This window comes from Lutjanus erythropterus, chromosome 6 (assembly GCF_056507025.1).
Source record: "Lutjanus erythropterus isolate fLutEry1 chromosome 6, fLutEry1.hap2, whole genome shotgun sequence".
Taxonomy (NCBI): domain Eukaryota; kingdom Metazoa; phylum Chordata; class Actinopteri; order Lutjaniformes; family Lutjanidae; genus Lutjanus; species Lutjanus erythropterus.
This window is the reverse complement of record NC_139322.1, coordinates 10,101,265-10,114,470: the sequence shown is the minus strand read 5'-3', so window position 1 is coordinate 10,114,470 and position 13,206 is coordinate 10,101,265. Positions and strand designations below refer to the sequence as shown.

The window sequence follows — 13,206 nt, the reverse complement described above, 5'->3', positions numbered from 1 at the left end:
GTCTGAAAAGGCTTTCTGATGGCAAGTCAGAGCAGTGAAAATATTCTAAATATAGCGTTCGCTTAGACTGATATTGATTTACTTTGTTGGGCCTTTTTTGAGAGGCTAAAATACATTTTGCTGCTGACTCTGTCCACAGCAGTACATTTCTTAGCTTCCTGTATTGGTACTCTTGTTGCTTCCCAAACTGAGGTCGTGTAAACAGTAATCAGCTGTAGGTAAAACAATGATAAGTAGCTCGTACAACCCCACTTCTAATAATGCGAACTGTCCCTTTAACCTGATACATGTTGAACAATGTGATTCGTCACTGTGTATTTGGTTCTCACCTTTGCCATTCTCCACGTCCTGAGAGGCGATGACGAACCCAAAGCCCTCTCCTGGCTTTCTCCTCAGTTCCACATCGAACCCTCGGAGCGGCCGGGTGCGCTCTGCGCCCTGCCTCTCCAGACCCGAACTAGGCACCGTGACGCCGCCCGCCTCGTCCTCCAGGCCCGTGTTGATCCAGTCTTTGGGCTCCATGGTCAGGGTCACCGGAATCGACTCCAAGAAACTGGTGCTCTGGATCAGAGAGGAGCGCATCGGGGCCGGGGAGGGAGGCGTGCTGATGGAAGTGCGAGGCAGAGGCAGCGCTTCTGGGAGCATCGAGGAGCCGTCTGAGCCAACAGGTGGAGGTGGGGGGCGGAGAAGAGGCGGAGGGAGTCTCCGAATAGAGCCGGGGGAGACGGTGGAATGATAGATGCCTGATGATGAGAGAAAATAACCGTGAGATGAATTTAGCCACAGCGAATACATGTTTGTCAGTTACTAAAATCATCTACTCTTCAGTGAGCCTGAGTCATTTACCTCCTCTGTAAACAAGCAAGATCACTTCTGCCTGTTTGGTGTGCTCCTGGAGAACAGTCTGTACCTGTCAGCAAACATACAGTTATATCAGGACTCATTTTCACATTCTTTGATCACATTTGGCATGTTTTAACTCTGTGGTTCTCAACCTGCAGGCAGGGAGATGAATTACTATGAACACTGAAACACACAAATTCACTGGCTCAACTTAAAAGTTCATTGTAAACAGCAAAACTTTTAAAGTGCAATTTTTTTGAGCTTCAACTTAAAAATTTAAGTTTACTTAACTTAGATTGAATAATTAGTTTAACAGTCTTACTTGAGTTAAAAAAAAACAATTGAGTCAAGTCAACTGAACTTGAGAAAACGTTCTTTTTTTTTTCTTTTGTTAAGTCTATTATTTATTTTTAATTGAGTTAACTAAAATGTTTTTCACACCTTGTTTTAGGTTTTAGTTTAGTGTTAGTTAACTGTAATAACTGTAGGGTTAATGACTGAATTCAGTACTAACCTTCATCGTGGTTTGCAATATTTTTATTCTTGTGAAAATAACCATTACTTATCTTAAAATGTAGACACACAACAAGTTTCCTGCACCTGCACTCTAATGTTGACTAAATTGTGTGTACAAGAAAACAATAAGTTGGCAAAATGCAGGAAATTGCTTTTGTTTTATGTTGAGACATGTTCAACATAATAATATCGCTCTTGTTGTGATAATGTATTTTTTGTTATGTTAAGTGAACACACATTATTATTGTCATTGTTTTATTGAACAAGAAAATGACTATGTCTCATATGTACCTAAAAAGTGTGTAGTGTACAAGCTGTTTTGTTTATTTTACTATTTACTCACCTTTGCTTTTGTTACCTGCTTTGCTTTTGGTTTGGATAAATGTGCATACTCCTATTTTAGTCTGTGCCAAGTTAACAAAGTTTTCCATTTTAACAGTCCTAAACATTTGTCTGGATTTTATACCAAAATGTTTGTGTTTTGTGGATGGATTGGGGTTTACAGTGAAGGAAAGAGGAATTAACTAAATTCTTCCACTTCATTTATTTTTAAGACTATTTTCCAGGATTTTTTTGTGAAATAAAGTATTGATCAGGTCACTAAAAATGATTCAAATGAACTATCTGTGAAGGGAAAGTCACCCTTCGGACTATAACTCATGTACCCTGGGACAAAAGGTGACAAGCAGATATTGCTTCATCAGTAAAAAAGGTAAAGAACCAGTGTTAAAACCCATCAGCTATGAAATGCTCTTAGTTCACTCCTCCTGATTTGTTCCTCCTCTACCTGTGCAGAGCTCAGACTCTGGACATCTGCTCCGTTGATTTTGACAATAGCATCCCCTGGCTGCAGGGAGTTGCACTGCTTCCTGTCCCAGACTCTCTTCACTATCGTCATCCGGCCTCCCGGCCCGCCGGCCGTCACGCTGAAGCCGAGTCCTCGGTCTCCTTCGCTCTGGGCCAAGGCCACCGGAACCAGCTCCCCTCCGCTCAAACTGCCAACGCCGCTGCCCATGCTCATCGCCCCAGGGGAGGACACGCTGCTGGGACTCGCAGTGGGGCTGGTGTTGCCATGGAAACCGTTGAAGCCACGGTGGTGGGGGCTGTCGGGGGTGGGAGGGGGTCTGAGGTGTGAGGTCTGCGGCTTGAAGAGGCGGGCGTGAGCGCTGCGGGGGCCGCCGGGGGAGGATGAGGGCCTCCTCGGTGACTGAGGCAGCGGCAGCCGGGACCCCGACAGGGTGCAGGTGGACAGGTCGCTCTCAGACGACTTGGACGTGCCGTAACGGAGAGGATGGGGGGGCGTTGAGAGGGAGTTATTGTTGTGATTACGGATCATTGATGCCCTGATAAAAAAAAACAGGGGAAGAGTGAAAAGTTTTTGCTTTAACACATATTCATTCATGTTCTGAATGTTTATGGCTGCAAATATCGATTATTTTCATTATCAATTAATCAGTCAAATAATTTCTGTATTAATTGCTTAGTAACAAAATGTTCATCACAATTTCCTTCAGCCCAAAGTTCTTAAAATTTAATGTTTTGTCCAAACAAACCCAAAGTCATTTCAGTGACTTCACTGACTATCATATATGATAAAAAACGAGCACCAAATCTTCACATTTAAGAGCCAAATCATCTAACATTTTGGATTTTTGCTTGAAAACAATGAATCATTTATCAAAATAGTTGCTGATAGCTGATAGGTGACAGGTGTTTCTTTATGAAGAACACATGCAGTGATTGGATTTGAGTAAAACCATATAAATAGTCATTTTTTCCTAGATCTGGCTACCAGTGGGATTGAACTGTTTTTTTTCAATTGATACCTTAAAGCTATTGAGTACTAATACCCAGCCTTAGTAAAATCTCATTTTTCATTGCGTCTCATTTGAATCTCAGAGCTCATTCCCCACAGCTCTGAGCCTCAGAGAGACCAGTCTTATTTGGAAAAACTGAACTTGAAATTACAGGTAAACTTTCAAATAATGCTTGAATTAAATACTATTTAATATTACAGATGATCAATAGGATGAAGCCTGGCAGAGTGTGAGGACTTTAATCATCTGTGATATAATAAAAGCAATTTAACTCAATATTTCACACAGAGGCCATATATCCCCTTCCCAACATCATAAGTTGGATCGATTGTGTCTCCATGTAAATGTATTTTAATGTATTTTGTTTGGATGTGATATGTTGCTTTAAATGTACGTGTTTTTTTCTGCACATGTAAGGACAGACAAATTTCTGCCATTTGCACGGAAAAGGTAGACAATGAAGTATTTTCTATTTCTATTCTATTTCACAGAATGCATGTGACTTTGGATAACTAACGGCTAAGGGAATATTTATAAAATGCAAACACTCAGAAGAAAGAAAGTGCATATTTCTGAATGGCACAGTCCCAAATTAGACACAGAGGCATAAGGTCATTTTATGTCCTATCCTAAATATTTCTACTATTCTTACTTGACATTTTTGCTATTTTTTTTGTCCTACATTATGTAAAACCTGAGTCTTTTTGCTGTATTGATATCTGAGGTGTTTTGTCGTTTTGCTTTTTCTTTGTTTTTCTTCAGGCCTCTGAAAATGTTTTAATAAAATGCTCTTCAAATTCACTTTTGGATCACTAAATTGAACACTACAAGTTTAAATGAATGCAAGTCAAACGTACACTCTCTGCAGGGCCCTCCTCTGTGACGTGTCGGTGTTACCTGTGTGAACCGATGGCGGAAACGACTTCGCTGTCGCTCTGACTGGCCAGCGTCGGGTCGAACGACTGCAGCCTGGCTAAACTTCTCAGGGAACGAGGAGGACGCACCGGGGAGGAGGAGGAGGCAGCGTTGCTCACACTGGAGCGTCTGTACGAGGGCGGCTGTCTGTTAGAGAAGGACGTGGCGTTTCCGTTAGAGTCCAGAGTCACCGCCGGTTCCATGTAGCTCCCGTCACCGTGGACCCCGTTGAAGTTAAAGTGCTGGCTCTGGGGAGTGGGCGTTGGGAGGCGAGGTAGTTGGTGAAGAGGCTGAGGCTGGGTGGTGGTGGGTGGCAGGATGGGCTCCCCGCTGTCCAGTAGGCGCGGCGGGGGCTGTTTGGGACAGCCGTCATGGTTGTAGAGCATGGGATACCCTCTTCTGACCTCTACATCCACACTGTGGCTCACAGGCACCGACTTGAGCATCTCTACCACCTCTTTATGAGACACTCCCAACACACACACGTCATTGATGTACACCAGGATGTCCGCTGATAAAAGGACCACATAGATACAGACATCATAATCATTTTCCTGTATGCAATTTTTTTTCCCCTAGGAAAGCAAAGTCATGACCCCCTACTCTCATTTCCAGTTTGATGGTCAATACATAATTAAAATATTTATTGTCTGTGAAATAAGAAAATGGACAATTCGGGTTTGATGTATTTTGACGATGGTTGCTGACTGATCAAATTTAGTACTAACCAGAGGTGATGTAAGTACACACATTCTTCACTAGAAGTACAGATACATCAAAAGCAGAAGTAGAAGTACTGATTTAATTTCTTTACTCAAGTAAAAGTGAAGAAGTTCAGGTTTTACTGGCTGTTTCTGTGAAAAGCTAACTGAATCTCAGCTTTTCTCCTCAGTTGAATCTCCCGCTCTGCTTTGTCTTGTTACACTTTTCATATTGTTTTCCTCTCATTACGTCTTGTTATGTTGTTTTAATTTTGTTACATTGTGTTACGCTGTTTTTGTCTTGTTAATGTCTTTTACGCTATTATCGTCTTGTTATCATCTTATTATGTCTCGTTACGTTATCATCTTGTTACACCTTTATGTTGTTTTCGCCTTTCTTTTACATCATTTTGTCATTACGTTGTTTTCGTTTTGTTACGTCATTTTTGTCTTGTTACGTTGTTTTTGCCTTGTTACATATTTTACGTCATTCTTGTCTTGTTACGTTGTTTTTGTCTTGGTGCATCTATTAGATTACTATCTTCTTATCTCATTGTCTTGTTACATAATTATCTTGTTACACCTTTACATCATGTTCACGTTGTTACATTGTTTTCGTCTTATGTCTTTTATATAATCTTTTTCTTGTTCTGTCATTTTCGTATTTTATCTCAAAATCACTGGAATAATAAATTGTCTGTGTCTGTAATAATATATTTAATTTCATCTTTCTCTTTTCTTTTCTTCCTATTCAGTCTTCCTCTCCTCTCTACCTGGCTTGGTCTGGGGCGGTGCATAAGGGTTAATAACCTTTGTTGTTACTTTCAGCACATATTTTTACAGGTTTGACTATTTTGACCATTTTCATATGTTTAAGTGTGCAGATAAGTATAGTTTGCAAATGAAACCCCGTCTGTGTGTTTTGTGTGGGTGTTGACTAATCCAACCAACTAATCCCTCTAAACCAGCCTATTAACAGATATGAACTAGATCAGTCCCTGCAGAGACAGCCTGTGCTGCCGCTTCCTAAAGTAGTGATATCTGCCGTCTCTGTGTGTGTGTGTGTGTGTGTGTGCGTGTGGAAGTGGATGCACACCGGTACATATGCGTGTGTTATGATAGCTTGATTATAGTGTGCTAGCCCTGAGGATTAAGGACTGATTGTGATATACACTTGCCGTGGGAGATCAGAATACCACAAGTATAATCCCACAGAGTAGAGACGGAGAACTAGAGAGCACTGTGTTCTGATTAAAGTATTTTCTGTTTTGCAAGATTTCAGCAACCCTACATACAGCTCTCAGTCTGCAGCTATGACAGGCTCTGACTATTATTACTAACAGAAAAACACTAGTAAGTATCATCTTTGTGTCTCTTTTCTCTTCACTTGATATCGTCTCACACTCTTTTATAGCAAAACATTTTAGACAGCAGTGGAAGAAGTATTCAGATCTTTTACTTGAGTAAAAGTAATGATATTGAACTGTAAAAAACAAAGTAAAAATGCTGCATTCAAAACGTTACTTAAGTAAAAGTATGTAAATATTAAAAAAATATCAATCTTCAAAGTCACTACATCATGCTTAATGTTAACTTTTCTAAGTTTGTAAGATTATTTACCAGAAGAAAATAAATCTAGGAATAAGGGCTGTCAAATTAGGTTAATGTTTTACAGCCAAAACAAAAGACGAGTGATCAAACTGTATTCTTGTTTTTTGTTTCTGTCCAAACAAGAAAACGAAATATCAGGGTTTTTTTTTCTTATTTCTGCTACTCAAAATAACAGTCAAACATTTTCCCAATGTTTATTTTGTCCAATAAATAGTCCAAATCTCAAAATTATTCAAACTAAATTAAAGTTAATAAAATAATTCCAAGACAAAGCAGGAACTCTTCATACTTTCAAAGCTGGAGCCATGAAATGTTTTAAATGAAAAAATGGCTTAAAACATAAGCAAAATAATTGCCAGTTAATTTTCTGTCAATTTGCTAATAGATTAATCAGCAAATCGTTTCAACTGTACTTATATAAATTCTTGGGTAGTTTCATTAATAACAAAATGTCATATTTTATCATCTTTTTATGTATTTTGTATGTAAGAGAGCTGTGTCATGCAGTACTCGTCCCTGGTTCTTTGTATTTTTACCTGTCTTGAGTGCTGAGGGTCCACTTGATGTCACACTGTAGACCTGCAGGAACTCTCCCGGCCTGCTGCCTCCGACGATATTAAACCCGAACCCTCTGGAGCCCTTGGTCAAGTGTGTGTGCACAGGGAAACCCCGAAGCTCCCCAGGCTGGTCTGTGAACCCTGTCAGTCACCGAAATACACAAAGACAGACAAGGAGAGGATAAGACGATGCTTGCCTCAAAGGAAAAGTTCACAAAAGCCCTCAAGGCTACAAGAATACATATATATAAAAAAAAAAATTCCACGAGAATGATGTTAGGAAAAGACAAACACATCAGCACATCAGACAAAAACAACCCTGGTCTAAGATCATCTGTAGTCATAAACATTATCATAGTCCTGGCAGACATTAAAGTGCATGTCAATAACTACATATTAACAAATATCATAAAAATAACAGTGAGTATACTGCCCAATGTCCATGTATTTTCCCAGAATCACAGTGGCTATAGCATCTTGTTTAACTGAGTTATAGTCATGGGAATAAATTAGCTTTTGCCCGGTTGTTTTTGATCTTGGACTATCTATGTCTCCGACCAGAAGGGAGTGGCTAGAACTCCACCGAGACTGGGTGGGATGTGTCCGTGCAGACCTGATAATGATAATGATACATAAAATAACACTGTGTACATAATTCAGAATACTATATCCTCTTAAATCATTTCCGTGTCTTTCCGTTTTCACTTTGTCTCCATTATAATGGAACTAAAGGGCGCGCGGCTTGAGAAAATCAAACAGTAATGTCTCTTTACAGAAATCATGACCCACTTACTCAAAATAATCCACTGGTCTTGTTTTGAGCAGTTTTATGTAGAAACTATTTTCTTTCCAGTAGAAAAAAAGTAGTTCTGATAGATTCTACTATAGAAAGAAAGTAGTTCCTCCATGAAACAGCTCACAACATGGAGGAGGTGTGGATAATTTTGGGCAACTGGCTCATTTCTAATACATTTGTGATTTTTTTTTTTTTTTCTGGATGAATTGTCCCTTAAGAAATCATTACATAGAGATGGACCAGATATTTGTAACACCTTGTTAATTGTTCATTCGATTGTAAACCATCTATAAACATTATTTAGTTGCTATTATAAAGTTGGAATTTATTATAATACCTTACACACTTATTTTGACCCAAGGCATGATCTTTTTCTAATATCCAAATAGTTCTGTGGCCATCTATCCTGACGATATATATTACTTTATGCTAACTTGACCATAAAACCTAGAGCGTTAAATACAGCATCACAGTTTGAAGCGTAGAGCCACTGATCAAACTGCTGTCACTGATATTTCTAAGACTTTACAATTGTTTCATAAATGTTTTATAAAGCATATATTAACATCATTTAAACATTTCCCAACAGTAAAGTAACTATTAACTAAACTATGATTAACTATAAACTTACCATTTGTTAATTATTGTTATTATAAAGTGTTTCAGTTTCATGTTCCTCCTAATTTTGCTCCATATTTCAGTCTTCTGTTTGTAAAGTGGGGCAGAAATCATTTCATTTAGCAAAAATTTAAACATATGTCCACTCTTGTCCACATGATGACAGTGTCAGTGTGGATTCCACTTGTACCAGATTTGACAGTAATCCTTTCTCACATGCAGGTAATTCTGTCCATAATGGAGATTATATCACCTTCTGCTGGTGACAGAAGTGTACTGCACTTTACTGGAATCATAGCACTGGAACAGATGGGTTACTTCTTACCGTTTGCAATCAGCCATGTCAGACAAACATCAAAAAGCTAGATTATGTCCTTGTTCTTTTAACCAGCGAGTCATGTGATCAAATTATGAAATTAAGTTGCCAGTCACATGCCAAACACGTGTCGACCCTGCCAGCCTCAGCAGCAGTAAGTCTGGCTCTCTGCCAGCAGCTCCGAGCTTTAGGCCTTAATCACTTACATGTCTCTGTTCAGCGAAAAGCTCATTCCATCTCATTTGACTCTAACAAGCCGGCTGTGTCTGTTACTTCCGTTCCTCACAAATATGTAGCTTAATTTAGGATGCCGAACAGTTCAACGTGTCACCGGTGTTTCAATAATTACATCCAGGGAGAAAGAAAGAAACAAACAAAGACGCTCACATTCATTTTTGTAGACGGTCTCCCTGCTCGAGGCTCGAGGACTCTGCCAGCTGGTCCTCTTCGGGTTACGACTTGAGGAGACAAAAGGGGAAAGCAAAAGAAAAGACAGAAACATAATAGTATTTGATATAATACGACAGAGCTGGAATTCAATACACTCAGAACAGGGATGCCTGCCATTCAAAGTCATGATAACTTTGCAGCATTCAGAGCGTGTTTAAGGGAATAGTTTGACATTTGAACATGCATATTCACTTTCTTGCAGAGAGTCAGACGAGAGGATTGTTACCACTCTTGTATCTGTTCATCTCCCCCTAAACCCCCCTTACCATAAGCTTTTTAGAAGGGGGACTGGGGATAATAAGTGGAAGACAGCAGGTCAACAGTATAAACTCCATAGACGTGTACACATCATCTGAAAGCTGGGAACATGAAGATTAATTTGAGATGCAACGCAGCACTGTTCGCCAAGGTTTTCTAGTCATTAATCTGTAATTAACACTGTATTTTCTTTCAGAGCCTCTCAGTCTGCAGAGAGGCTGCATCTTCACGTGAAGATGAACAGGCTAAATGTGAAGCTGGAGCCAGGAGACAGTTAGCTTAGCTTAGCATAAACACCTGAAACATAGGGAAACAATTAGCCTGGCTCAGTCCAAAGGGAACAAGATCTGCCTACCTGAACTTCTAAAGCTCAGTAAATAATATAATATGCTATATCGTGTTTTTTAATCAATACAGAAACCAAAGTGCAAAAACAACAATTTGTTGTTTATTCGTGGTTGGGGTGAGGGTTTAGGTTAGGTCAGCGTTTCTCAACCTGGGCCCTGGTTGGCTCCCCCCAAACGAGATAATTTTCGGGAGTCGCCAGATGGATGTGGAGAATAAAATAAAATATTGAGGCAAAGAGCAGGGAATGAGAGCCAGGAAACAGCTCTCAGTAACATCAGCTCAATGAAGACATTCAGGCTCTCATGCGCTGTGAGTTTGGTGGCTGTCATGTGGTATTATACAGTAATTCTTGAACTGGTTTGAACACCAACCTGATTTTTCTCTTTCTGTATTCTAAGATCTGTTATTTCTTTATAACAGACCGTTGTTATGAAGAACAGGCTCTTGCTATGGACACAGTCCTGATCATAGCCTCTGGATTTTTATATCAACAAAATCCTTTTTAAAATCAATATTTTGTGTTAATTTATTGATTTATTTTGGTAAGTAACCATGTAATAAGTGGGATAATATACAGTGAGCAGGTCATTATTGCGAAATAAACCTCGACAGGCTGACACACGATCCCGATGGAAAGTGAAGGGGTCTTGAATCATGCTGAAGAGGTATTATATTATCCCTTACATAGTTAAATATCCTGGTCTGACCTATCTGATTTTACTGCTGTGTTTAATTTATGTGCTGTGTAGCTTTGCTTGCATCTTTAAAAAAAACACCCAAAAGCAAAGTCTTCACCTTCAGTTGTTAATAGAAGACTTGTTATTAACGGGAAAAGCATAAAACGAGCATTTTAAATGATGTGTACAGTTTGAAATAACATCAGATCATGTTCTCATGTACCTTTCTGTATTCACAGAATGTTGAATTAGTCCTTTAACAGATTTCTGGTATATACTCACTCTATGTAAGACTCTCCAGGGTCACTGAAGGCGAGCTCCCAGTGATCAGGCATCACACCTCTCACCCTGGCTCCACTCCTGCCGCCGATGATCCCGTTCTCTATGGCCCGACCATCCCCGCTGCTGGAGGCCCGGGGCCGCCTGGGGGACTGATGGAGAGGAGGGACGCCGCCGCTGACACCTGCTGAGCCTCCTGTAATTACAGTGACAAGAAAGCGTGTTAAAAATTTAAATTTAGCAGTCATATATCATTTATCATCTGCAGGAGGCGAAAAAGTTTCTTCCGCATTCTTTAACGACCTGATGGCAGATCGACTGGGGGCTGTCAGGCAAAAAGACCTGAGGTCAGCATCTCGGCCGGCTTTGTCTTCCCTCTAAGGAGGCGGAGAGTGTGACCATGCATGCCACACGACCAGCCGAAGAAGAGAAATAAGCATAATTTTTTGCCGAGCTGTCCTTGTAGCTGTCCTTCAGCTGTGAGCTCCAGCATGGATCTGAGAGGTGTTGGACACAACACGGGCGTCCTGAGTCCTGCTGCACACGACAAGTGCTGCCGAACCCATCCACCCACACAGTATCACTTCAGAAGATGACTCAGCAGAGGTCAGGGTGTTGGATGGCACTCTCAAACTCCATCCTGCCTGCATCCTGCATTCAGATACCCTCCACCCCCCCTCCAGTCCGGGCTGCCTGCTGCCCTACCTGCCTGTTTGGAGCACGTTTCTAACTATCTGGATCTCTGCCTGCCTGCGATTTTCACCTCCCACTCTGTCCGCCTCTCCCTTATCTCCTGTAGCATTCTGGCTCCCTGCCTCCACCTTTCCTAACGCTCAGCCTCCCTACCTGCCTCCACCACCCCCCCTGTGTCGCTGCGTTGCTCCCTTACCCTAACCATCTAATCTCACACTCGCCTTCTGTTCAGCTCCGGTGCTCCAGTTTCCCTTTGCCATCACTTCTCTGACTCTCCAACACTGCTTTCATTGTTTTATCTGCATAGATGACGTGATTAAGAGTAGTGGAAAGTCCAGATTTGAGATTATTCTTTTTTCTCCACTTTATTTATTCGATTGCTATAGTTCAGGCAGATGTAGATGTTACATAAAAACAACACATCATAAACTTATAGATAAATCTGGTGAAGTACAATTTTCTGCTTTTCCTTTTCCTTTTTATGTAAAGTTAATTTTGACAACAATGTCTAGGAAGTGGGGAAGAAACCTTTGCAATTCTCGGGTACACCAACAGTTGTGCCAGACATTGGTTTGAGGCCATACATTCAAGCGGACCAAGATTTTCACTTAGAGGTAGATCAAGAATATTAAAAGAAATAGGGTCTCAAACAGAGCAGGATACAAAGCTGTGGACACTGGGGAACATGAGCTGTGTTAATGTGAACCAGCAGAAGAAATACTTTATTTTACTGGCTAGCACTGCAGTGACAAAAAATGCATCCTAGCAAACTGGAAATCTGAAGATTCTCCACCAACAAGACAACAGATTAGCGAACTCGTGTTTTACTGCACACCTGAAAACATACTGTGTGATGTAAGAAAGAAACCTGCAACCTTTGAGAAAATCTGCAGGCCCTTTATTAACATTCTGCCTTCTTTGGATATAGCTGACCACGAGTGTTATGACTCAAACTGGACCAACGCCAGCTTAATATGTAGATTTATATGCGGGTGTATGTATGTGTGGTATACATGGGTGTGTGTGTGTATTTATACAGTAAATTTATAAATGAATGGAAAGAGGGAACCATACATGGGATGTGGGTAGGGGGTGTGATGGGAAGATTTGATGCTGTGTTTTTATTTCTACTTCTATCTGGTGCATTCATGACTTAAAACTCAGTTCACTGAATATGTGCATTTTTATTTATTTATTTTCATTCTATGTTTTCTTTATTTTAGTTACTGTTTTCATTTGTAGTCACCACAATAGGTTCTGTTTATTATTAGACATAAGTTACATACATAAATATCATGTCATCACTGTTGTACTTGTATGTGTAAGCTGGTGTATCATTATCTTTTATCGCGGGTATGTTTGTGGGTGCTTGTGCACATGTCCGTCTTTCTTTCTCATTTCTTTTGAATGTATTTTTTCACGCACATTTGGTTTTGTTTGCATGTTTGTGTATTGCAGTTGCACTGAAATATGAGCATCTTTCAATTAAAAAATCTTGACCGAAAAAGAAAATCTTGTATACTACGAAAAAATTTATTAATTTTTCTTCACCATTATCTATCTCTGTCTGTTGTCAACCAATGTCTACCTACTAGAACGTTAATATCACATCCAAAAAGTTACGTTGATGAGTTTCTAAGGTCCTCGGTCTAACATCGTCAATCCAATTATTCATGCTGTCACCATCAGCTGGCAACAACAGACACTGCGTCTAGAAGGCGACCACGGACCCGTGAACAATCTCACGAGAGTGATCATTTTAACCGAAAAAATCTTGGGCGAGTTTTGCAAACCTTGGGTTCCCTTCTGGA

At 40.3% G+C, this 13,206-nt stretch overlaps 1 protein-coding gene across 2 annotated transcripts in view; it reads right to left on the bottom strand.

Moving 5' to 3' along the window:
* The window catches only part of magixb (MAGI family member, X-linked b), a 66,481-nt gene that overhangs the window by 17,489 nt on the left and 35,786 nt on the right, over positions 1 to 13,206 (bottom strand). For both annotated transcript variants that reach the window (XM_084720500.1, XM_084720501.1), the window contains exons 6-12: positions 10,706 to 10,898; positions 9,078 to 9,148; positions 6,940 to 7,101; positions 4,074 to 4,602; positions 2,147 to 2,702; positions 847 to 910; positions 330 to 743 (exon numbers count right to left, since the gene is read on the bottom strand). In XM_084720500.1, the coding sequence (XP_084576626.1) occupies positions 330 to 743; positions 847 to 910; positions 2,147 to 2,702; positions 4,074 to 4,602; positions 6,940 to 7,101; positions 9,078 to 9,148; positions 10,706 to 10,898 (1,989 nt within the window). The remainder of the gene's footprint in view (positions 1 to 329; positions 744 to 846; positions 911 to 2,146; positions 2,703 to 4,073; positions 4,603 to 6,939; positions 7,102 to 9,077; positions 9,149 to 10,705; positions 10,899 to 13,206) is intronic.